This window comes from Blennius ocellaris (assembly GCF_963422515.1).
Source record: "Blennius ocellaris genome assembly, chromosome: 7".
Taxonomy (NCBI): domain Eukaryota; kingdom Metazoa; phylum Chordata; class Actinopteri; order Blenniiformes; family Blenniidae; genus Blennius; species Blennius ocellaris.
Genome location: NC_137656.1, coordinates 11,942,403 through 11,967,740, shown reverse-complemented (window position 1 = coordinate 11,967,740; position 25,338 = coordinate 11,942,403). Strand labels below are relative to the sequence as shown.

At 40.4% G+C, this 25,338-nt stretch overlaps 1 protein-coding gene across 1 annotated transcript in view; it reads left to right on the top strand.

Annotated features, from left to right (window-relative positions):
• Window positions 1–25,338, top strand: part of fbxl17 (F-box and leucine-rich repeat protein 17) — a gene marked incomplete at its 3' end in the record, with an annotated part of 219,635 nt that overhangs the window by 52,251 nt on the left and 142,046 nt on the right. Inside the window, exon 7 of the mRNA XM_080499685.1 lies at window positions 21,967–22,074. Within this exon, the coding sequence (XP_080355811.1) occupies window positions 21,967–22,074 (108 nt within the window). The remainder of the gene's footprint in view (window positions 1–21,966; window positions 22,075–25,338) is intronic.

The window sequence follows — 25,338 nt, the reverse complement described above, 5'->3', positions numbered from 1 at the left end:
TGATCCACATAAAAGGGAAGTGGTTACTACTTTTGCATCTCATCGATAATATCTTCGGTTGAAGTCCAGTTTTGAGGGCCGTTTTTGCAGTCCGTTTGCTACATGCACTCCTTGTATGTCTGACAACAACATGCATTTCAGGTAAACTGGTGCCTGTAAGTTGTGTATAGGTGTGAGTGAGTGACTGCTTCTCTTTCTGTTTGCCTTGTGAGAGGTTCTCTGATTTGTCCACAGTCGCCTGGGAGTGCTTCAGGCCCCGTAACCCTAAGCTGGATAAAGCGGTATGACAGAGACAATAGTATTGATTGATAAGGCCAATTAAATGGTATATTCTTCCTGAATACTTACCAATTGTTCAAAATGTGACTTAAGTAGTATTTACATAAGTAATATCCAAAGCAATCATTGAGAGCAATATGTTTTATAAAAAAAAAACAAAAAAACATTTGTATCTCCAGTTAAAAGTGCCGGGTGAGTGGAGCTACAGCACACTGTCTGTGGATGCTACCCATCTGTGAAGGCCTTAATAGCGTCAGACAGGTATGGGATTGTGAATCAGTGACCACTGGAGGAGGCTGACCCCGGCTGTCTTCTTGCTCATCACTGGTTGCTCCGATTCATTTGTTCAATTCTTAAGATGCCTGTCTTATCCTGAGGGCAATATCCAGCGTGCCCCGGCTCATTGACACACAAAAGAATTTCCTCGAGAAAACGAGCCGACACTGGCGATGGAAGAAGCAGACTGTATGCGTGTGACCGTTTGATGTTGATGCAGTCTGTATGGGATGCTCACTAAGCCCCCCTTCCTATGCAACAAACAAGCCCCTGCTTTATGTTTTCTTACGTTTTTATAGACACGACAGGGACAACACATCTGATGAAGAAAGTGAAACATTTGACCATGAACAAAATGACTAAAAAAATTTTGAGCCATTTTTCAAATCATTAGATGAATTGGTGACACATCATTTCTTGGTCAATTTAAAAAAGCATTTTATAATAGCAAAACATTTCAATCCTCCATCTATGAAACTTACGACACAGCTCCCCAAAAATTTACCTGCACATAAAACTGCAAAGGCTTTGAAGATCTTATCATCTATATTACATCATATAACATCCATCCATATATCATCTATATTACAAAATGATGCAATGATTTGATTCTGGAGAACTCTTTGTGCACAAGATAAAACGTTGACATCAGATGTTTGCGTGTTCTCTTTGCCCTCAGGTTTCACTGCATTAATTGGGCATGACGAAAGGTATTTTATGCAAGGAGGATGTGAATGTGATTGTGTGTTTTCTCTAGATAACAGATCAACTTTGCTGTGGCCAAGTTAAGCCTGTCTGGTGTCCGATAGACTGACCGTTATCTGATTTTCAGTATACAGTTTAGAAGCCACCATCTTTCATGGTATGGTGGAGCTGTAGTGTCTTTGGCGATGGTCGCTTAGACATCAGGAAGGAAATTGGCTGCTGTGATCTAGGACATCAATCTTCTTTCAAAGTGTTTAAACTGTTATTGTAGTAGATATGAGCCAATGCAATGGCAAACCTGGGGCAGTTGTGGCACATTGGCAAGAGAAGCTGGCCTTGTGATTGTCATTGGCCTATAACTCACAACTGCTTCCCAGGCATTCCACTAATCCAACAGGATGGGCTTATTGCAGAGCATTTATTTCCCAAGAGGTTCCATGGATGGTCTGAGGTATTTAAAGACGGCTCTGCCCAATTCTTGATGAGTTGCCATGAAATGTTAAAATGGCTTATGTTCATCATGTAAAAAAAAAAAAAAAAAAAAAAAAAACCCAAAGAACTGTTTTAGAATGAGGAATGTATTTGCACTAGTATTGCATCAGAATTTTCTTTGCCTGGCAATCATTTAATGACGTGGGCCAATTGCACGGCTCCTGTGTTTCTCAGCTCCGCTTAATGGCACATGAGTGGAGAATTAGCACCACCAGCTGTTTATTTCAAGGTGCTTAACGGCTAATAATTAAATGACTGCATTTTGAGCATCTACTGACATTAACATCATGGATTTAGTGAAAAAGCCAAACAGCAGAGCACCACGGTGGGTTCATCTTGGTTGAAAGCCAAATGGAAAAAAAGGAGAGTCCAATAATAGGGAGGCGATTCATTTAATTTTCAGCATTCTGTATTAAAGCGTTGACCGAGAGGAAAAGACAATCACAATTCAGTTTTTCAGCAACCAGCTATGGTTTGTTTGCATTCCTCCCCAGCTTGTATTGTGTAAAATAATATTAAGTGAGTATCAAAGTCTCAACATGATTATATTAACTGTAGCTTGCTTATAATTTAAGCTGTGTGTGAGTGTGTGTACATGTACATACATGTTGATACCACAGCCATCAGAAAATGCTTGTTAATAATGTATTTACAGCCTTCTACATGGTCCCTTGCTGATTGCTTCTTTCTGGCCTTGGAATCTTTTCAACAACAACATCCACAACAAGAAAAAAACAAAAACAACCTTTATTGTAGGTTAAAACAGTCCAGAAGTTGTTTCCGTAAAGTAATTCAAAGTTGTTTACATCCTGAACTTGGAGTTTAAAAGAAAAGTTATCCAACAGTTTCCACTGTAGGTGACAAGGTTTATCTCGTCAACTTCATTTAAGAAGACGTGCTGATGTACAAACTAACAGTGGCTCGTCTCGCTCTGTTCACCACACCGTTCACTCCTCCTGAATGCATCGCTTGGAGGCGGTAATTAAAACTAGAATTACTACCAAAATTACTTACAGAAGTTCTCAACTGCTCTTGACTGATTAGTGAGGAGCTGTTTTATAATAAAAAGACCTGTTTGTACCCTTTTCTTGTTTTTCATTAACATTAACGGCCGGCCTGGGTTTCAAATCACGAAAGATAAGCTGCAGTCTCATTCTCCGGAACTAAAAGAAAAAAAAATATACCCACATCTGAAATGGAATGAGCAAGTATGTTGTAATCTTTTTCCTTGTAAAATATATTTCTTCACTTTTCTGCCTTAAAGTTTGTGTCTATAATTTAAGCTAATTAAATAACTGAGCTTTTTTTTTCTTCCATAATTGACTTAATGGGTGTTCTTTATTACTGTCACAAGGCAGTCGTTTCAAAATAAGTCATTTGTTTAAAATGTCACAAAAAATGGTTCCGAGAAATACAAAGTGTTCAGTTCTTTGAGACTCTAAATTAATTCACAACTGAACCACTGCATTTAGTTGTGTCATATTTTGAGACGGAGTCATTAAACTACTTATCGTTTTGGTATTTACACGAACAGATGACTCACGGCTGGTGGCATCGGAGCGTCTCAGTGTTTGTGTATATTTCTTCATGTCAAACTGTATTTGCGTGTGTTTCATAAAGTATGCCTTTGAGCGTATGTCTAATACACTAAAGACTCGCTGAGCCGCCTTTGCTTCCACCATATCACAAAGATTGCCTGAGATAGCACATCTCGGTGTCAACCCCCACTGAGCTGACTCTGCAGCAGGCTGTCCCATAATATCACATTTTTATGCATCCCTCTAATCCTGCCTGTAAATGTGCCACTCTTTTATTCCCCCCTCTGCTTTCTTTTATCATTAGTCGGCCCAAACAGAGGGAAGCCTCAGATTGGGTGTCGGTGTGTGTTTGCCTTGGTGTACAATACACACATACACACAATATAAATTCTCAAGTCAAACTCTGGAGCTTCTGTATACTGTTGGCTTTTCCAACATAATGTGTATGAATATGCCGCTTCCTTTCATTTAAGGTGTGGGAAGAGGGAATTTTCCTAAAGTGTGATAATATATCACTAACTAGTCAATGCTCGCTGCTACCACATTTAAACTGGTCAAAGTTATTCGTATCCATGATGGGGTTTGTTTTCAGGATTCAGTTGGTATTGTATTCCTCTTGTATATCTACAGGCTGCTTACAACAACACATTCTTTGAATGACTTGTGCTTCCTCAAGAATGACCACAAATGTTAATGTCGTGAGTGGTTCTGCTTTATTTTTGTGTTTCTTCTCACAACAGTCACATTTGTGTTTTGCCTGTTCAGTACTTCAGCCCCCAGTAGCTGGCTGAAAGTCAGTGCGCCTGTGGTGAAACTCAGTGCTGTCTCCTTTGGAGATGTCTTGACTTTTATTTCTTGGATTTACAGCGAAACCCCCATGAGCCACGCTGATGGTTCCACACGGAGCTCCGAACAACACACGGGCGCTGTTTGGTTTTAGCAGGCAGAAGCCAGTGTGGCTCTTCTCACGTATCAATATTTGTGGTGCAGTTACTCATTCTCTGCTTGCATTCGAGTTGTACTTGTACGTACACGTGTTGCATACCCTTGTTATGTAATGAAAGTAAAAGTTCATCATGCGTTGTGAATCTTGGATCACTCATACATAAATGTAGGGACAAGTTGGAATTAAGTGTCTGTACAATTGAATGTACCTATCGAGAGTTCAAGAAGCATTTGACCTTGTCTTCCAATCTATGAATACAATCTATGTTTCATACAATACTGAAGAGATGAGCTCCGAGCACTGTTCAAGCTTTTTTTTTTTTTTTTTGCTTCACTGTCCCCTGGCTTTGCTTTTCTTTCTCTATTTTAATTTCATTCCCATACACTTTGTTGTGCTTTCTCTCCATCCTTGTCTCCCGTTGTACCCCATGGCCCCCCAGGGGAACAATACTTCTCTGACAACCTTTGCAGCAATCCTGTAGACCTGATGATTAGGTAATGTAAGTCAGAAAACAATACAAAAGGTCAGGTTTTCCGTCCCCCCCCCCCCCCCCCCCCCCCCCCCCCAACCGTCAGGCTCAGGCCTGCTGATACCTCGGGTCTCGTTATGGGTGAGTTTATTATTCAAGCCATGCGGCGTGTGACCTAGCTCCTGTAGAATTAGCATTGACGCGGGTAATATGGCAGTGAATAAAGGTTTAACACTGACCCCTTAGCCATCTGTGATAGTGTTGAACTAATTAGCTTACCACTGATGTATCCCTGTCTCTCTCTTTGCCTGCCCGAGTCTCTTCCTCACTGTCAGTCAGCCTCAGAGAGTCTCGCACATGCACACACAAACATAGTGGTCTACTCGAGCCATTAGCCATGTTAATGGGTTGAGTCCCTGTTTAACTCTTGGACATTAATTGTCAAGTTGAACAGTAATGGGAATGATAATGGCCTTCATGTCTATTGCTTATTATCTAGAAAATACAGGGAGTACTTTGCTGTGGTGCTTTTGCTATCAATGTCTTTGGATTCAGGAGTGCGTTTATGCCTTAAACTTTTTACTGTTGTCCTGCTGTGGTGGTCCCTTTTTTAGCTCAACAAGTTGACAGTATTCTCAATGTTTTGGTATTATTAATTTCAGTCATTTGGGTAAAACTCTGATAAAGGGTGTCATTCCTCTATATGTAACTTAAGCATCCTGCTGTTCCTGGTATGAGGGTCACGTTGATAAAATCACGAAAAATTGGAGATGCACAAATTGCAGTTCTCTTGGTTAAGAGACTTTAAAAAAAAAAAAAATCTGTCTAATACTGGTCATTCCCAGTTTTCATTCCTTCCAAAAATAGAATTGAAAACCAACATTTTGTGTTACTTTGCTTTAAAGCCATCATACTGTATGTTCATAGTTAAATATATAGCTTGAAAATGTGTAAAACAAACAAAGTAATATAACTCCATGGTTTAGTAAAACAAAAAGTACTGTCATAATGTAATGCAGACAAAATAAACTGCAAGACCATATATTACATGTTCCAGGTTTGTTGGTTGCAGACTAACTTTTTTTGTGCTATAGATCTGCTGTTGACAATGGATCTTTTTAATTCCAGAAAATCCCAAATTTACCAAAATGTTTATTGGTGTGAGACAGACAATTATTATGTGTGAGTTTTAACACAAATTGTGTGTGTGTGTGTGTGTGTGTGTGTGTGTGTGTGTGTGTGTGTGTGTGTGTGTGTGTGTGTGTGTGTGTGTGTGTGTGTGTGTGTGTGTGTGTGTGTGTGTGTGTGTGTGTGTGTGTGTGTGTGTGTGTGTGTGTGTGTGCGCGTGTGCGTGAGTGAGTGAGTGTCATTCTTGACGTGTAAGAGATGATCTATTTGATATACTTTGTCCTGTCTGCGGTAGCTTTAATCACTATGCATGGCAGATAAATTTCATCCCTCCCGGAGGGAAAGAATAATTAAGCACAAGGGAGAGATGAATAGACCAATGGCTGGGGCTTAGCCCCCGATCAGGGTATATCCCATTTCTTTACTTTCATTTTACGCCAATAACTTCTTATCAGCCGTACTGGTACTGTGTGTTCAATGTACACACTGCACCACAGATGACTGTATATAAATTGGACTGACCGTGAATGAGATCTGTGCTAAGCAGTTAAAAAAACAGGATTGTTTTAACATTGGCACATTTTATATTTTACTGTTTTTAAGACACAAACAAAACGTCTGAATATTCTGGTACTTATGTCTGAACTCTTCACTACACTGTTGACCAAATGCTAGGATGATGTTTGTTATCTGAATTATGAATGAATTCAACGCATTATGAAAACTGATTTATATAAAAAAATATTTTTGTGGGATTAAATATTTGCCAGAAGACTGCAGTTTTTGTTTTTTTTATCTTGTCTTCCCCTGAGAGCTCTCAATCCACACACAAAGTTTTGTTTTTAGTCACATACGTACTTATGAATGAACTGCCAGGGCATACCTTTTTTTTTTTTTTTAACATTCAGTCTGTGCACGGTGTGCTTTGTCAGAGGCTCCCTCACTTAAAGGGAAACTGTATGAAAGCCTCTATATTTCTTCCATTCTCTTCAGCAAAATCATGCCTCTCTTTGACAGCAGATGTCTGTCCCTGTCACTACTCATACCATCAGGATCAGTATTGTCTTGTGAATGAGCTCGACGCAGGATTGCTGAACATTCTACAACCTTTTAATTTTTCAGCCCTGGGCTCTGTCACCGACTTGGCCATCATTTGCATAATAGAACATCCAGGATGCTCTTGAGTATGCGGGAAGTATGTGTGCCTTCGGAACATTTTGGATGTCAACTATGCCTAACAATGCACCTCCAACTATTATCCTAAAACATGAGCAGGTAGAGCCTGTGGGCTCAGGGGCCACAAGGGCAGAGGAGGCCACTAACCCCAGGCCAGCCCCAGGTCATTCTGGTCTATCGTCACACTGACGAAGGGACGGGAATAAGAATTGGCTATAAACTATCCTTCACAAAGTGATTTAAACATACACATATGCTCATAGTTTCACCGAAACTACATCACCTTTAATGGCTTTCCAAATGCCACATTATAGCCAAATGGACTGAGCCAAGAAAACTAACCATTTTATTGTTTGAAATATTACAATATTGATCTACTATAATATGACAGAGTGGGTTGATGAAAACAAAGACTGTCCCGTGGTTAGCATATACCAAACACATGCTTAATGTGTGTTTTGAAGAAATCCACCGTGTGTCCTTCATGTCATATTTTCCCATACTTCTCTTCCTGTCTGGTTTATGCTACAACTTTCTCGTCTGCCTTCGATAGTGATCATTCTGTTTTTAATATGCATCCGACATCAATTCAATACATAGAAGGTCACTTGGAGAAGGTGTAACAAAAGGTTAGTTTCATATAGACCTACGTGCAGAAACCCTTATAAAGTGCGCTATTGTTTCGATAATGCTGAAGAAGTTGGGTATTCAGAAGATGAAACTGGTGAAGAACTAGACCTGAGCTGATAAAGGACATGGAAACAGTGTAAAAAAGTAAAAGGCATGCAGAATGTTTAGGTTGATGCTCAGTGATACAACAAAATGAAGTCAAACAAAAATGTCTCAACGATTAAAAATGTATTTTATATAACTACTTGGATGTCGTTCTTCAGATCCATTGGATAGTTCCTTGCTTTTCGCATAACAAATGCTTTTCTCAGATTCACAAATAGCACTTGGGAATTCATCATATTTACTGAATAGCCTATTAGGTGAGGATTACCATCCAGCAAGCAGGATCGATGTCACCTCAAAGAAGATCGAAGGATCTGAGAACTGCGGTTTCCCTGAGAGAGAACATCGAAGCTGTTTGTTGCTGACTCTCTCAACTGTTGCCAGCTCCTGTTCCATACCTTTAGTGCTGTGTCGATAAGAAGAAGAGCTGGGGGGTTCCCTCCATAGACTGCTGCACAGAACAATCCAATATGGGCCATAGCTGTAGCCCCAGGCATCGACGGCCACGTCGCTGCACCAGCTTGTCACTCTGGCCCAATTCTGTGGTCAAATTGGACCATTTTTCATCATTAGCGAGGGACATGAAATTGTTCTTTAAATAAAGCTGAAAGTCCATTAGAGCTCCACACTGATATACTTTGCTGAACAGTAACCAAGGGAACAGCAAAGGGTTAAGTGGTTCAGAGGTGTGCGGACTAAAGACACCCCTGGTGGAATTTAAGCTTTTTGATAGTCACAGACCACCAACAGTCAACAGATTAATTTACATTTGACTGCTGTCACTGTGAAAGATTTTACAATTTAAAATGCCACCTCTACTATACATTTTGTCATTGTTGGTAGCTTTAATTTTTTTCCTCACACACTATATTACAATTGGGATTTTGCTCATGTTTCCAGACATGCTCTTACAAAAACTACAAACATGTCAATGCATCCCAAAACCTCATCCACGTTCCTGATCAGTTTTTTTTTAAATCCGACTGTGATGTAGCGTCTTGTGATGTAATATATCATCTCTAAAGGGCCCTAGCATAATAAGACAAGTGTTTCCAATAACTTACGTTCTGTATAAATACTAATAAAGTAATGGACAGTTCTTGTCTGGTGTAGGTGTTTTAGCACTTTGCCAGGACTCCAATTTCATTTAAATTTAAATTTTACCCCTCCACGTTCCCGAAAGAAGCTAAAACACGGTCCGTATATCTCTCTGAATGTTTTTCCAGTTGCTGAACTGCGGGGTTCTATTGTGGCTTAGTTGGCGCAGTGGTTGATGTTGGATTGCTTGCTATGACATTTTAAAATGAGTTTGTGTTCATGTGTGAACTGCCTGATCATGTAAAAAATGCAGACATTAAGAAAGTCATTTTCAGTGTCAATGTCTTATTCAAACATGACTAATAACTTGAATAGTTTCTTTTTTACTGGAAGGCCGTTACCGAGGTGTTCTGCTGCCCTTTTGACCAAGATTTCTGTCTCAGTTTTCCATATTGAATAAGTAATGTCTGCTGTATTGTCTGTCCTGAAGCATCAACATGTTTACACTTCAACTATTCAGCTATTAAAAGTTCTCGCTGATTTTTTTTACACATCGGTGTTGATGCAGAAAAGGTGAAGGACATGCTGAAGATGACTGGTATAGGCAGTTTGAAAGGCTTTTTAAAGTAGAATTTCCAGAGAAGCCATATTATATTGTTCGAAAATTGCCTCGTTTGCAACATGGTCTGCACACTGCTTAAATGGTGAGCTATTACCACACCTGCTGTGGACTTTTTAACATTTTTAGAAATGTTTTGTTGGAGAAAGGCACATATTGGCAATAAAGTAAGCCAAGGTTTTCATTGCTTCATAGCACTCAACAGCCTGAAACCTCTTGCTTTAAAGCACAGAGGCACAGGACTAATAATGCAAGCTGTGGTTGAAGATGAGCTGTTCGGCGAATATCTACTTGGAAGCACAGTTCATTGGGGGTTTCAAAACTCAGGAGAGGCGTTTGGGGGCTTTGACAGAGTGTTGTAATGACAGCCATCACTTTACATTTGAAGCAGAAAAATTTGTCTATTTGGCTTCCTTTGCAGTGGCTTCTGATTTCCATCTTGCGTGCAACAAAGCACTATTGATATATTGTGTGGGAAAAAGAGCATAGTGGGATTTAAAACCTCCAGAGAACAGTGGTAGCATTTCAGCAATTTGGTGTAATGACAACGTGTCTAAAGGAGTGAAGTGTGTCTTTTGGGTTCCTCCACAGTAGCGTTTGATTTCCCTCTGACATGCAACAAAGCAATATTGATCCACAGGGAAATGGAGTGAGAACAAAACCTCCGCTTCATCTCATGGAAGCTGCTACATGGGGGGCTTTAGAAGCCAACACCCACCCGGTGCCCATGCTTATGTATGATTACACATGCATACGGCCATCATGATACCAGCCAGCCTGTGAAACTCTTGCGGGAGCTGAGGGCGAAAGCCACTGAAGAAATGACAGGTAATTTTCAGTTGAGAGAGGAGCGTACAGGCGAGTGGAGCGATCAATCATTTTGGTGATCACGCATGCAGATTTCAGTCCTCCCTGGTATCGTGAAGGCCGATGACATCGATAGACCAAGACATGATTGCTTGTCAAGTTTGCGAATGGGAGAAGTACGTGCCGTACATAAGCTGAAACGGCAGATTAATTGATTCTCAAAGAAAAATACATAAAATGCCCCTTTTGTTCGGGCTATGGAATGAAGGGCTGCTGGGTTGGTAGCGTTTACTTCTTGTGAGGTATGGGAAAGGGATAGGGCAAGTTTTTCATGGATTTAGTTTTTCCTCCCAAGTGCATCTGAGATGGCCACAGCTGGAGCAAAATGGATCTATTGATCCTGGGAGTTTCATTTTTCAAACATAAGTCATCTTTTGGAGCTGGGTTTCGATTTTTGAAAAAAGTATACAGTGTGCTTTTGGATAATTTTATGGCCCCTTTGTCACAGTGTACAATGGAGAGACGAGAATAATTTTGAGGTAGGGGGCACGGGTGAAAATGGATGGTTACTCTTCTCAGACTGGATAGCATTATGTGGCTCAGGTACACATTTAGACTAGAATAATGGGCATGCACTTTTAGGATGAGGTTTTATGTTGATTAGTGCTTCAAGAAGGTGCAGCCTTTAAAATGTATTGTTTATTTAGTATGATGACTGTTGCTTAATACTGAAGATGCTTATTTAAAATGAGTTAAAATTTGGAAATGAGTGGAATTTCTGCTTTTTAACCTCTTATGGTGTTGATGCACATCGACATGTGGGATTTTTGAATGAACAGAGGTATGAGTCGGTTTCAAACCTCTTTAAAAGCTCACCACAACTCCAGTCTATTAAAACAACCTCTGGCAGATTTTATGGTATTGAGATCACGGCTCTGTTTTGAACTAAGTAAGTATGAACTATAACTATATATATATAACTATAACGAAGTAGCATTGTTTCACACCTGTCACCTCAAACTTTGTCACAGCTTTACTGAGGAGTCCTGGAGCTACTGTTTTGTTAACCACAAATTGACACAACAAGAGGGTAAACGCTTGTGACCCCGCACCAGTCATTTCAGACTGAAGACAAAGATGAGACGTGAAATATCTTCAAGAATCTCAACCAAGTCCAGTTGCTCTCAGACGACACTAAGAAATACTATGATCCGACAGACTCTCCACAGCCATTTATAAAGTCCAACACAAGTCTTTCCAAAAAGTTTTCAAGCCCAGAGAACATCTCCTCATAGCTATCTATTCACAGTCTGACAGCCAGACACTTTATCTTCACACAGTGGCGCAAAAGAGTGCTGAAAATTTGTACTCAAGTACAATGACTGTTCCATTGTTTCAATTGTACTAATTTCCAGGTAAAAGTAATTAAGCAATAGTACAATGTAGGTACATATAAGTCAAGCACAAGTTATTTTTATCCTACAATTAAATAAATCAAATGCAAGGATTCAACTAATTTAACCTTTGTAAAATAACAACAATCGAAACAAATTTGTAAGATGTTAAAGTATGTAAACATTGCTTTACATTATCATTCTGATTAATTTTGTTTAGATAGACTTATTGGCTATAAAGAATGCAAATGAAGAGGTTTGAATTGCCATTTCAATTACTGGCACTATCAATACTGGAATTAAACAGCAATAGCAACAACAACAAAAAGTTTAGTAGACTGCCAGATTTACAATAACCTAAATGTAAATAGAAAGGATGACTTGGAGATACCATCTGTGCATTTGTATTCACATGGAAAACAGAGAAAAGCAGCAGATTATGCTTTAACCATTTGTCATAAATACTTTAAATGTTAATCAGCAATCAGAACTGCCGATCATCATCAATTAAAATCAGTTTTGACTGCACCATGTGCCCACACATTATTTTAATTAGATAAGGAGAAATGTAACATTGGAAAATACAAATTTGCCAAAGATGTACATCTTTCTACTCCATTTAACTAATGGTATTTTAACAACTTGTGTCGGATTGCACCAAATGTTTGAGTTTTCACCTGTTGGGATAAATGATAATAGATGAAAATGAATTCAGAATTTATATGCACAGGCTTCTGGGAAATTACCTTAAAAAAATGTAACTAAAATGCCATCAATTGTTTAAAAAAAAAAAAAAAAAGTCGTTATTTAGTTATCTTTGCTTGTCCTCCATTAGCTCTTGGCTGCTAATTTGTGTGTGTGGCTGTCCTTTGTCTTGCAGCCCCCTGGCTGGGCTTTCTCCTCCAATTTCCCACTGAAAATAATGAGCGGGGCAGAGGTTAAGAAAGGCAAAATGATGGCGAGGGAAATGTGAAGAGCAGCAGCTGTGTTGGTTACTTGCACTCTAACCTCGGAGGATGAGGGAGTCGCGGAAGCTTTTTTCATTATACAAGCAAACTGCTTACTGCCCACAGTTTGGCATGGTGGGTAGTCAAGTGGTCAGGGAGTGGTTATGTCATCGCTGGCAGCTGATGCCCGGCGTGGCCCAGCAGCAGGTCATGGCGGCACCACGCATATGAACACCCCTGCAGGGTGGTTAAAGGTCTGAGACGTGAGGACTTGACAGAGTGTGAGACACACACACACACACACACACACACACACACACACACACACACACACACACACACACACACACACACACACACACACACACACACACACACACACACACACCCTCACTCAGACTCTCCTGCAGAGGATGAGTAGGTGTCAAGGAGCAGCCTTGTCCTTTCTTAAGAGTGACTGTTGGGAAAAATGACAACTGACCATTGTTTGCAGTTAAACATCGAAGCTGTGTATTACTCAGGGGGTTTCATCATCTCTGCCTTGTCCTCGCATTAATAATATTTAAAGATTCCTTTAGTCATGAATGTCACGCAATTATGTTGCGATACAAACACAGAGAGTTTTTCTTTCAGGACTTCACGCTCCATTAAATGAAAACGACTTCTTGAGTGTGTTATTCCATTTACTTTGAAGACTTGATCGAGACAGACGAACCGCTAATGTGTTTCAGGGAAAGCCGCGTCTTATGCAAAGGCTTGCTGGATAGGCATGGAGATGGATTGTTAATAGAATGTGTTGCAGTGTATTCAGTAATCGTTATTAATCTGTGTGTCGGCGGATTCTTTCTCAGCCTCGGCCCAGTGTTCATAAAGCTCGGTTAATTAGACTGATTGATTAGATGGTGGTGATTCAGTGCTCTCATCACAGCTCCTCATCCCGTCAGGCCTCTAATAAGATCAGATTGCTCTCATATTCACGTATCCCCCTGCACGCACGCCCACACACATGCATACACCCACGGCTTGTTTGGCCTGTCACAGCACCTCTCCATCTTCCTCATCTTTCTGATTCGCCTGTCTGTCACATACATATTCAGATGGGATTCGCAGGCATGGAAGGAGCAGGCAAGCTTGCCAAGGCAATACAGCAGAGACGAGAAGGTACATTATGTTAACATTAAAGGACTGGAGGTCTCTCGTTCCTCCTCCTTCCCTCTCTCCGTCCTTTTTTTTGCTCTCTTCTCATTCCTCCTCCTGTGCCTCTTGCTGTGATCCATCCTGTGCTCCTTTCTCATCGTGTCCCATAAATATAACTAGTCTCCCTTTTCAGCCAAGAAAAACATCTCACTGGATATCTGGAGACTAAGAACCTTGCATCTGTCTAGACTCGACTGTGTGCTTGGCCCACGTGTGTCCCCTGTATCTTTCTGTAGGTCTGCATGGTCTACATGTAAAAAGAAAAAAAAAAAAAAAAAAAAAGCATGCACATACATTTATTTGCAGAGTTAAAACCTGCTTTGCTCAAGCTTTAGCTGCAGATCAATATACAGACACAGCTGCAAATGAACCACTCTGCACCGAGCGCACACTGCCTGCTCATCAGCACAGTAAAGAGACTCTCCCTCGCTGTAGTAAAACTTTATGACTTTCCGTGTTGCTTTTGTCTCCAGGCATCGGATATTACAGAGGATGATAAGTATTCATTTAGATTTTTGCCAGATCACCAGTCCTTCGTGTCAATACAGCCCATCTGAGCTCTTCAAAAGGAGGCAAACTTTGGTGTGTGTGTGTGTGTGTGTGTATGTGTGTACATGGGTTTATGAGTGTGCATCTAAATTTGTGTGTGTGTATTTCAAGGCTGTGATGAACCCACTGCAGTATCGCCCCTAAGAGAGTATTTATGGAGAAAATGATTACCTTGGAAAGAGCAGAACTTTGATGAAAATCATCCCACTTCAATTTGTTCCTTGCAGGCCTGCAGTCAGTGTCCTTGTTTATGGGTAATATTGGAAATCTGGGAAATTGCACGGTGTATTTCTGCAACGGAACACATTGATAAAGAAATAATCATATTTGGTGCCTTTGATTGGGTTTTTGTGCTGGCTTTGAGCAACTTTATCACAGAAAAGTGGTACCCAGTGTTAAACAGGTTCATGCAGGACTTTTATGGCCCCTCTCGGTGAAATCCATCAGTTGGATGAGTAATGTTTTCACTTTGCCCTTTTAGTCTTATGTCTACCATCCCATTTTACTATCCTCAAAATGATATCTCTCAAACACTTTGGAGGAAAATCACCAGGTGCAAATCTTACACTTGATATTCCTTTTAAACACAAAACATATGAAGCTGGAAAAGTTTATATCAACTGCTTTTATATGGCGTCCAGCTTTCCTGGCTGACAGACATACAATGAGGTGTTGTGGTAGTGGGGGAATTATTTTTCATATTTCTCAAAGATTTTATCGTTTTCCAAACCAAGGTCTTATGTGGGGAAAGTAAGTGGGTGGGGGCACATTAATTTAACTGAAATCCTATATATTTTCAGTTTTTTTTTTTTCTTTTCTCCCATTTTGGCTGAAAATGTTCAAACTTACTTTGGGTCTACGCAGTTATACAACCAGGGTGGTTTCAGCTTATCTCAACAGAAATAAAGTGTGGTACATTTTACAGGAGTGTAGCAGCTGAGAGTGCGCCTTTGTGAGTCTGCATGAGGCATTCAGGCACAGTCGAGGGACTCTCGTTAGTTAGAAGTGATCGGTGCTCATTATACAATGGCTGCTGTAGATAGGTGTGTAAAACAGTAAAAAAATATTTTTGGGGGAGGGAAAATAGCCTCAAGAAAGGCTTCTCATCACATCAGGAAAGTGTTTTAAAGATAAATCTGTGCATGAGGCACTCTAACTTATTCTAATGGGACTGCTGGGTCACTAGGCTGTTGCTGGGATCCGACTCAGTCCCTCATTTGGACCAGTTACTAAATTCACAGCCTCATTTACGTACCAATGCAAGTAATACCGGTTCCTGTTTTCAGTGTTCCTGCATGCCATGTGGTTCCTCTGTTCCAGTTGTTCGACTGGTACAATCTGAATATTAACTTACGTAAGTGTTGTGATAATCAACAGCTTCACTCTGAGCCCAACTCTGGTCTCATCATCGTGAAATCGCTGAGCCACTCACAGTGGCACATAGTGACAACTAAAAAAACAAGTTGAGTATGGCTTCTCCAGGATATGAGTATTGTCTGAATAGTGTTGAGTGGCGTGACTTTGAACACGCATCACAAATCTGCAGCCGGAGGCAGAAGGAGGGAGCTCCTATTGAACTTGCACAATGATAAAAAATAAAATATGCTGATAAATCCTTTTGCATGACACTGTAATGTATTTAGAAAAAAAAAAATGAAATGCTGCTTTTGCTGAAAAGAAAATTGGAAAGGATGCAATGACACTGAAGACTGATGATTTGGTAGAAATAAACACAATGGATGGGCCTGCATAATGGCACTTTGCTCTGGTGGCGGAGGATGCAGATTTATCAAATATCCGTCTTGAAGCTCTCAGATGGCTGCAGAAATGTAATGAACTGAGGGCACCAGTTTAAAGCAACTGTATACAACATACCCTGCAAGAGTCACAAATTTATAAATTGCTTCACACTATTGCTCTTGCCTAAACATTTATGCCCATTTAAACTGAAGTATGAGTGTAGAAGTAATAACTTTAAATGGTTTTCTGCATTTTGAGCATAATATGAATATTTCCCCCTCATTTTGTTCCGCTTTTGTCGATAAATTCCTAAAAGTGAAAACACATTTACAACTTCTCTGCTGCCTCACGCGAATAAACCTCTTTGTTCACTCAGGATTTGACATGAAATGCATGCATACAAATACATTAGAAACTACATCTGAGGTCAGAAAATGCCGCAAAAAGCTGTTGAGGCAATTGTTTCGGTCTTTTTAATGTTGGTAAAATAGGGACCTCAGTTGTAAAGGCTTCAAGCAAGCCCACGGGCCTGCCCTCTTTATCTAGGTAATTATGTTGAAAGGGCCGAGCCATATATTTTAATGACCAGGAAAGCAACACATTGCAAGAACTAAAGAACATCTTTTAAAGTACAAAGAGCTTTTCAACCGACTATTTTTGAGTGACCGTCGTTAACAAAGATTTGGACAAGGATTTGGAATGAGCGCATTATTCAGTTTTCGCCGTCTCATTCTGGTTTGTTAGCATCGGTAGTGGTCGGGTGGGAGGTCTGGCTGAGATCGACCGACCCGACGCCATGATGAAAAATAAAAACAAAAACATCTTAAGTTTTCGACTTCTTTACTTTTTTGGGCAAACTTGCGCTGAGCGCATGTTGTGATTAAAGAAGCTGTGTTTGTTTCATTTCGTTTTTGTGTGTTTTCATTTGAGGGTCAAGTGCAGATGGATGGGAGTGTGCCAACCCTCCAAATGCAATATTTCTTTCTCTTTCTCTGATAAAACTGTTAAATTGTTTGAGTGTGTTTGTAAGTATGTGTGTCGTCTTGTTTTTCTCTTTTGGTGAAATGTCACTTAGGCCGTTCGGGGGCGATCATAAGAATCACAACATGAAAACTTATTCTAGGGTTTATTTTAGGGTAAGTTCAGATCCATCTCTTTAAGTCACATGAACTTGTGAATAGTAAAGAAACCTAAATTGTAAGAAAACATACATTTGCAATAATTTTGGCTTTGAATTACATGGAATTGCCATTTTGTGTATGCCGCATAAGAATATGACCTTTTCTGGCAGAAATCCGGGTCAGAATCATTCTGGAGTTTTGTTTGGATCTCTGCGTGACACTCTTGTGACTTACTTGTGAAGTACACACAAAAGTGGTGTGACAAGCTATGCAAGACTGTTGATTCATGCAAAATTTAGCTTATGTCATTTTGTTAATAATTGTCAAGTGAAATATAGTTTTTTGCAGAAGCTGCTGGATCAGCACCCCGATCTGGAGAAAAAGCAAAATGACATTCTGAAAACTCATTTGTTGTTACATTTTAATTAGCAAAAAGTTGATTAGGAAGGGTTAGATGTGGGTTGAAAATGACTACAAACAGTCCATCTTGTGAAAAAAGTTATACATTTTGAAAAATGCTGGAAAGTCAGACTAATTCTATTCCGAGCCCTGTGAGATTGGAGCTTTGGACAACTTATAATTATGGCTCAATAAAAAGTACGTCTGCAGGAAACGAACATAAGTCAATGTGATGTTCCCACAAGGAACAGAAACATGACCTTTGTGTTTGCGAAGCACAAAGAAAAAAAGCAAAAAAAAGCAAGACAGTTATTTGTGACAGGAAGAATTTATTCTGTGTTGTTTTTGTTGGGAAGGGCTGGCAAATTTTAAATTGAAGGGAAGAAACACCATTATGGAACCTGAAAGAGAAGAAGTACCGACTTCACTGGTTATTTGTTTATTTGTGCGTCTGTTGGAGTCAAACGATTTGTATGATCGACGATATTGACAAACTTAAATGCCTTTTATTCGATGAGAAATGGCCCATGGGTGTTGCCCTGGCGTTTTTGAAAGAACAGACTGTCCAACTAAAACCACACACTCATGTACAGCACTGGGTCTTTTTGCTACCACAGCACTCTCAACAATTACCTCCCAGCTCTTTAAAACACACACACACACACACACACACACACACACACACACACACAAAGGCTATCTTTATGACTGCAGCATTTCCACCATTCCAGCTCACCATTTTTCTGCTTTCCTTTCCTCCTTCACCCAGAGACCATTAAACTAGATCCCTCCTAAAAGGCGTTAAGGCCTCTCTTGGCCAGCCACTTCTTCTCCAAAGCCCTGCCATGGCTCTTTTCATGTTTTTAAATCAAAGTCCATGAAAGGTGGCGTGGGAGGTGGGGGAAGAAGCAGAGAGAAATTCGGGACGAGTTTTTGTGTTTGTGGGTTGGAGACAAATCTTAGTTACAAACCCATATGGTCGGACTCGCACATACACAACCACACGCTCGCGCTCTTAGACACAGGCTTAATCTGATACGGTACATGGCCTCCTGGCCTGTTCTGCTCTGGTGAGATTCTAACCCCCCCCCCCCCCCCCCACCTTCTCACCTGCTGAGCGTTACTGTCGATGTGTAACCCGCTCTCTTTCTCTTCGTTTCTCCTGCTTCCACACACACGGGGTGAACCGGCACACCATTGCAGGACAAACACTGGTGTGAAGGACGGTCTCGAGGTGGCGTCTGATGTGATTCCTCCACGTCTCTCCCAGGCGGTTCTGATTTAGGGATCATGCCGGTGTGCAGCTTTTTGATTTTGCTGGTAGTCAACCTGAACATTTTTTTCCTTGATGGTTTTTTGGCAAAGGCCATGTAGGGAGGCGCTCCGGCCAGCTCGCTTCACCTACCAGCTGTTCGGCTGAGGCCGGTCCTTCTGGAGGATTCTTTACTTTCTTTCTTTTTTTTTTTTTTTATTTCATACTGAAAGAGGCAACTCTGCTCTGTTCTCCCCCCCATATCTCTGCCTTGCCGTGCAGATCAAGTTCCATATGCATCAGTGTCTAGGGAAGTGAGCGCTGACTCACTTTTAGTTAATCTTTTCTGACGGCAGTGAGTGGTGGTGGGTCCAGACCCGAGGCAGAGAATTTTAAGGCGCATCCAGTTATTGATCGCTCCCCCCCCAAAAAAAAACTGTACAATACAAAGCTGGCAAGTACAGTAAAGTTCTGCAGCTTGCATTCACGACTGTATCCCAAGTGAATCGTCATTCTTTGTTGTTGTCAAAGCCTTAAAATACAGATCCTGGAAGGAGTAACTTCTTCAAATAACCTGCTATTTTCTATAGACTAATAGACTGCCCATCTTTTTTATATATCTACCTAACACTGGGGATTATGATATAGTCTAGAGATGTCCCTGCATCTACCTCTATGCCACGGAATGCAATATGATCCAATTTATGTTGCAGTTTATTTATCACTTTGCTTTATGTATTTATGAAATTGTAGGCCCAACCTCCTTTGTTCCTCAGCGTAATATTTACAAACAAAAGAAATTGACCTGGAATACAGATAACCTTATATTTTTTAACCAAATAGTAGGTTCTTTAAATCCACGGCGATGAGCTTCTTTCTCCCTCTCTTCTCCTTTTTTAAATGACAACCACGTATTTTTTGCATCGGGAATTGCTTTGCAGTCTGCTTCATTTGAACCGTTTTGCTCTTTACAAGCACTTTGGCTCCTTCTTGATAAGGTGAGAGACGAGCTTTGAGCTTCATAGAAGGCGCTTTACACGGATAGGCCTTACAGTATGTGACCAGGTGAAAGATAAATGGACACATTCTTCTTTCTTTTGTAATTTCTCTCTCTTCTCATTGTCTCTCGGGGCTTTCCATCTTGCTCCACCTCGACTCGGTAACCTTTAAGGTTGTAGAAGGGTGGCAGTGGAAAAGAGAAGAAACATTACGGTGAAAGCAGTGTGATTAAGTATGAGGATTTGTCTTTCGAAAACATCAAGAAAATTAAGGGTATGTGGCTAACATAGTGATTAGTAGGTAGTTATACTGCAGGAAGTAGTTGAATCTGCTTCAGGCGAGTTGGGTCGAACAACTTGACGTGAGGGTGAGAAATTATACACATTCTGATGCAAACTGTAGTGGTAATGGTTGTTACTGTATATGGCTGTTTATAACATGAGCAATATGTTTGACATCATTTTTTGATGTTGCCGAATAAATTTGGGATAGATGAAAACCTACAATTAAAGTTGTGTATTCAAATGTCATTGTGTCATTTCACAGCTTTATCAAATTTAAGCAAAACCAATGCATACACAGGGACAACATGCAAACTCCACAACAACACAAATAAGTCTGTAATCGAACCAGGAATGTTTTTACAATTCCCTCAAACTGACAATTGGTCCAAAATATATACATCAATCTTGAAATAAGTTAATAATTGAATTGATTGATGGTATGTTTTGCTCTGTGTATTACAGAATGAGGTCAAATCATTCAAATCCTTCTCTTTGGCCAGACTGTCAATGACACACAAGACATTTTTTATTGAGTAAAAGGGTTTTTGGCTTGAAATTAATCAAGCAGTCACAGGCAGAAGAACAACAGGCCTGATAGTGACTGACGGATCAGTCAACAGTAACCTACAGGGGGACATTTTTATAGCCCTGCCCTTATGAGTCTCATCTTTCAGTGTTTCATAATATTGCCAGTCTGTCACCTGACAGATCAGTCGTACTGTTAATTTAGTTTTCCAATCATGCCACTTAGATTTCAGCCTAAGTGCTATTTGACAACCGAACTTGACGGCTCGTGTGTTTATATATGTTTATCCATCAGATCCTGCCCTGCATTTCTTGCTGTTTGGGAATTTCATGAGGCAGCATCACAGATTCTGACAGACACACCTCGAAAGTAGGATTTTGGCTCTCTGATGTTCTTTGATGTTTGTTTTTCCTCGTTTTTTTCAGTTAATCACAGCAGAGTCAGCGTAGTATCTCTTTTCTCTCTCCCTCGCTCCCTCTCATCTCATTTAGCCTCTGTGATTGATGAAGAGTTTGAGGGAACACTGAGAAAGCCCATTGAGAGGACAAACAATCTCCCACATATTGTTGCCATGTCGAGTGTAGTGAGAGAGACGAAGCCGCTGTCAATACCGGTATTGATGACTACAGTGGACGCCGGTGGAAATGTTCTGCTTCCCTATTGATCTTTGATCCATTATGAGCTGTTAGTAGACGGCTGGATGAATGATGGGGAACGGTCTATCCATCATAAGTCGACGCCCACACTGCTTGGCGGGCACTTTTGGCCGTTTTTGTCAGTTATCCTCCTCCGCCTCCTCGCCTTCTGTGATCCTCCCTCCCTCACTCCTCCTCTCTGTTGTTGTTGATCAGCACAAAGGATGCAGGGCTGGAAGAGACGGCACCATTCTATGCACACACTCATTAAAAAAAAAAAAAAAACACTAATTATTTTCAAACTATCTATTTTCACTTCTCCAATTAAAAAGAAATTTATTGATAATGTTTTTAACACTGATGTTTTTGGAAGCTTTTATACATTTAGCCTTGTGAGTCAATTCAATACATTTGAAACAAAAGACAAACTACAACTGCAACTGTTTAGTAACCTGAAACGCATATCTATTCTGTTCTATTCTATTCTATTCTATTCTATTCCATTCCATTCCATTCCATTCTATTCTATTCTATTCTATTCTATTCTATTCTATTCTATTCTATTCTACTCTACTCTACTCTACTCTACTCTACTCTACTCTACTCTACTGTACTCTACTCTACTCTACTCTACTCTATTATATTCAGGTCTTATTGTATTTACTCCATCCTCCTCTGTCCTTTCTAATCTTTGCTTTTCTCTTCTCTTGTGCAGGTGACTGACCAGTCTGTGCGGGCGGTAGCGGAGCATTGCCCTGAGCTGCAGTTCGTCGGCTTCATGGGATGCCCCGTGACCTCTCAGGGAGTCATTCATCTCACAGCTGTGAGTATCACTCCAGTCTTTGGCCTCAACTCCTTAGCCATGACAGTCAAGTTAAAAACCCCCGTGTAAGTGTTTACTTATAGTAAAATCAAAGATAAAGCGTCCTGTTGCCTCGGTTAATGGAAGATTCATTTAACCTTTTCTTTTGGGAATTACTTGCATGCATAAATGTCAACTGAAGTTCTACCATGACCAACTTTTGTCTCTCATCCTGTTTCTCCGCTCTCCATGTATTATCTCCAGGGGGTGGAAATGCAACTTCTGCAGAGTAAACTCAGGACCTCACTTTGTGTTTTATCTCAGACTTAGTTTTGAAGTTATTCTGTGTTAACTTTTAAATCTCATGAAAGCCTAATGAGATGAATCCTAATAATACACTGCTGTTCTGACTACACCCTGCTGTTTGGATATTACCATGCTAATGAGCAGGGCTCCATGCTTTAAAACGTTCCAAGCCACATAAACATGGACACACATGCACTCACACGGTGATTGCTCGAATTGAATTCACCGGAAAACCCCACACCTTGTTTTTCTCCTCATATATTCCCTTTTTTCCGACATAACATCCATCTAAAGTAGCTGTGCACCTTTGCGTAGGTGTGTGTGAGTGTAACGTGTCCACACCCATGTGGGCCTGTGTAATACAATTCGATTTGTGTTTGATGTACTCGGGTGTACACTCGAGTGTGAGCATACCTCAGTGGACCTGCATGCTCCCATTCCTCCTCAAATGCAATTACAGTTGTGTTAATAGGACTGAGGCACCCGATGCCACGCTGCATTATTAGATTAAACAGCAGATTAATTTGTGCTCATGGTTCTGGCCCCCCTATCATCTCTGCAGCCTCCACTGACCTTGGCCATGCTGTTGTAGACAGACAGTAATGAAGCCAGCCAGTCATAACAGCATTAGCATACCTGGAGGTGGACGCATACACATCCGCCCACATACACAACCTCATTATTATTTATTACATTATTAACCAAGGTGAAGTTTTAGGACTTGAGGAGAACAAGTTCATAATTCTGATAAGATTTATGTTTTGTTTTTTTTTCTTTTCTTTTTTCGAGAGAGCTTTGTCAGACAAACATTTTTTTCCCCCCTCTACAAGTTCTCCTCTTCATCCAGGTTAAACTGTTTAACTTGGCACATACCACAGGGAACCACAAATTGTCAATTTTACCAGAAAAATAATCTCACTTCAAAGTCCTTGAAGCTGCTTTGGAGCTTTTGATGGTATCACCACATGTCTCAGCAGATGGTGATTTTCCAGTTGTCATGGAACTGTTAATGTTAAAAAATAACACAAGTTAGAATGATCTTGTCAACCCAACATTCATTATAAAAAAGGATGTGTTTTGGAACGGCTACACAATTATGCACTTGTTGGTGACATGTTTTTTCCTCTCTTAACCAACTGCTGTTTCCATAGTTAGACTCTTCAGCTCAATCACAACACATTGTTATCGAACACATTTCAAATTTTTTTTGGTGTGTTATAAGTTCATCTTTGCCCAGTCACTGGTGGCCTGCAAATCAAAGCAGCCGTCTTGTGACTTGGAGGTCAGAGTTTGAATCCCACAGCTCCTGAACCCCACCGAGGGTTATGTTAGGAAGTACATCTGTTCCAATTCAAACATGCGGATCATGATCTACTGTGATGACCCCTGAAGGGACCAGCCAAAGCGACTGTCGCCTTCATATGGTGTCTTATTGCCTCCAGGACACGTTTGGATTTAAATTCTGAGAATAATTCCAAAAGCAGATGGTTTCTTAACAACGACTCGGGGATGGGTTTTTCCTGATGAAAGATTGAAAATGTACGTCTGTGACATCAGGTATTTGCAGGAGTCAGTACAAGTACCCGGACTGGCTGTGAACTGTGATTTTATAGATTGTGGCTCTCAAGCACATTAAGATTATTTAAATAATGCCACTATTGACACGGATAAAGTGTGTGTAACTTGCGACACATAACCAGGGTGCAATTCACTCATGTCCTTTACCGTTTATCAAAATGTTAATGATCTTTGTTTTTCTTAAATTTTAAAAGCCCCATATTTAATGGAAAAATGTATGTATCAAAGTTTTCCATCTTAATGAACTGTGATGAAAAGGAAAAGTTTCAAAGACAACAAGTGGACCCATTGCTGTTTGTAATAATCTGAAGGTGCAACTCTTTTTTTTAGTTTTTGGGATTATTTGTACTATTCATTTCTTCCTGCATCCCTCTCGTTGCCTCTCTGTTTGCCTTTTCCTGTCTCCATTCCTCTCTAATCTCTCTCAGTAATTATCTCGTTTAGCAGTTGATTCCTCCTCCTTCTGAATCCCACTTGGTCCCACCCAGTGTCGATTGAAAATCATATTCTCACTTTTAGAATCGTTGCATTTGTGATGACTCAGTGGACCTTCACACGATTCCAGGACCGCAGCGCTCCTTTCTTGTTCGATTATTGCACACTCCCTCCCACTCCTTTTTTTCCCTCGATCACTCTCTCTCTCTGATATTCTTTCCATCCATCTCACTGGCTACTTGGCTAAGAAAGGGAAAAAAAGATAAGAAAATCCATTACTTTTACTAACTTCTCTCATATGACACCCACATTTCAGATTGATAAGTCTCTTTTCATACCGACTTCTCACAAATTATAGTGTGAGTAAATCAATTGGAATCGTATTTTCTTAATCAAGTGGGCTGGAATAGAAGACTCGCGGTGACGGGTTCGATGCAGACAGTGTGTAGAGTAACTGTAAATCTGTGGCGTTTATGCTCCCTGTAATGGGTTTACAGTGTCTCATTCCTACAGGAGCTGCACTGTTCCTCTATGATGTGCAACACAGCTCAATATTTGCAGCCAGGCCCTCTTTAATAAATCATCTTTTTAATGACTAAAAGGAGGGGGGGGGGAATCTAAATTTCTGTCCCTGAAAGTGTAAAGCCTGCCACTCGACAACAAGCTTGGTAACACTTTTTATTTTTGCTGGTGGTAGATTAAATTTTGCATGCGGTTCCTGGGTGACAGAACACAAAGTGACGGTTTTAAATGCGAATGCATGGCTGATGTGGTCTTTGTGTTAGCGTGCCAATGATTCCCTGTAAATGTTTTACTTGTGATGGAACTCAAGAAATAAGCTCCAAGCTGGCTGTTAGCTTTTGACGTTAATCATAGTTTTATTGAGGAGACTTGTCACATCCCAAGGCTGTATAGTAGAGCCAGAACATCTTTAGAAGCAGAGAGAGAGAGAGAGAGAGAGAGAGA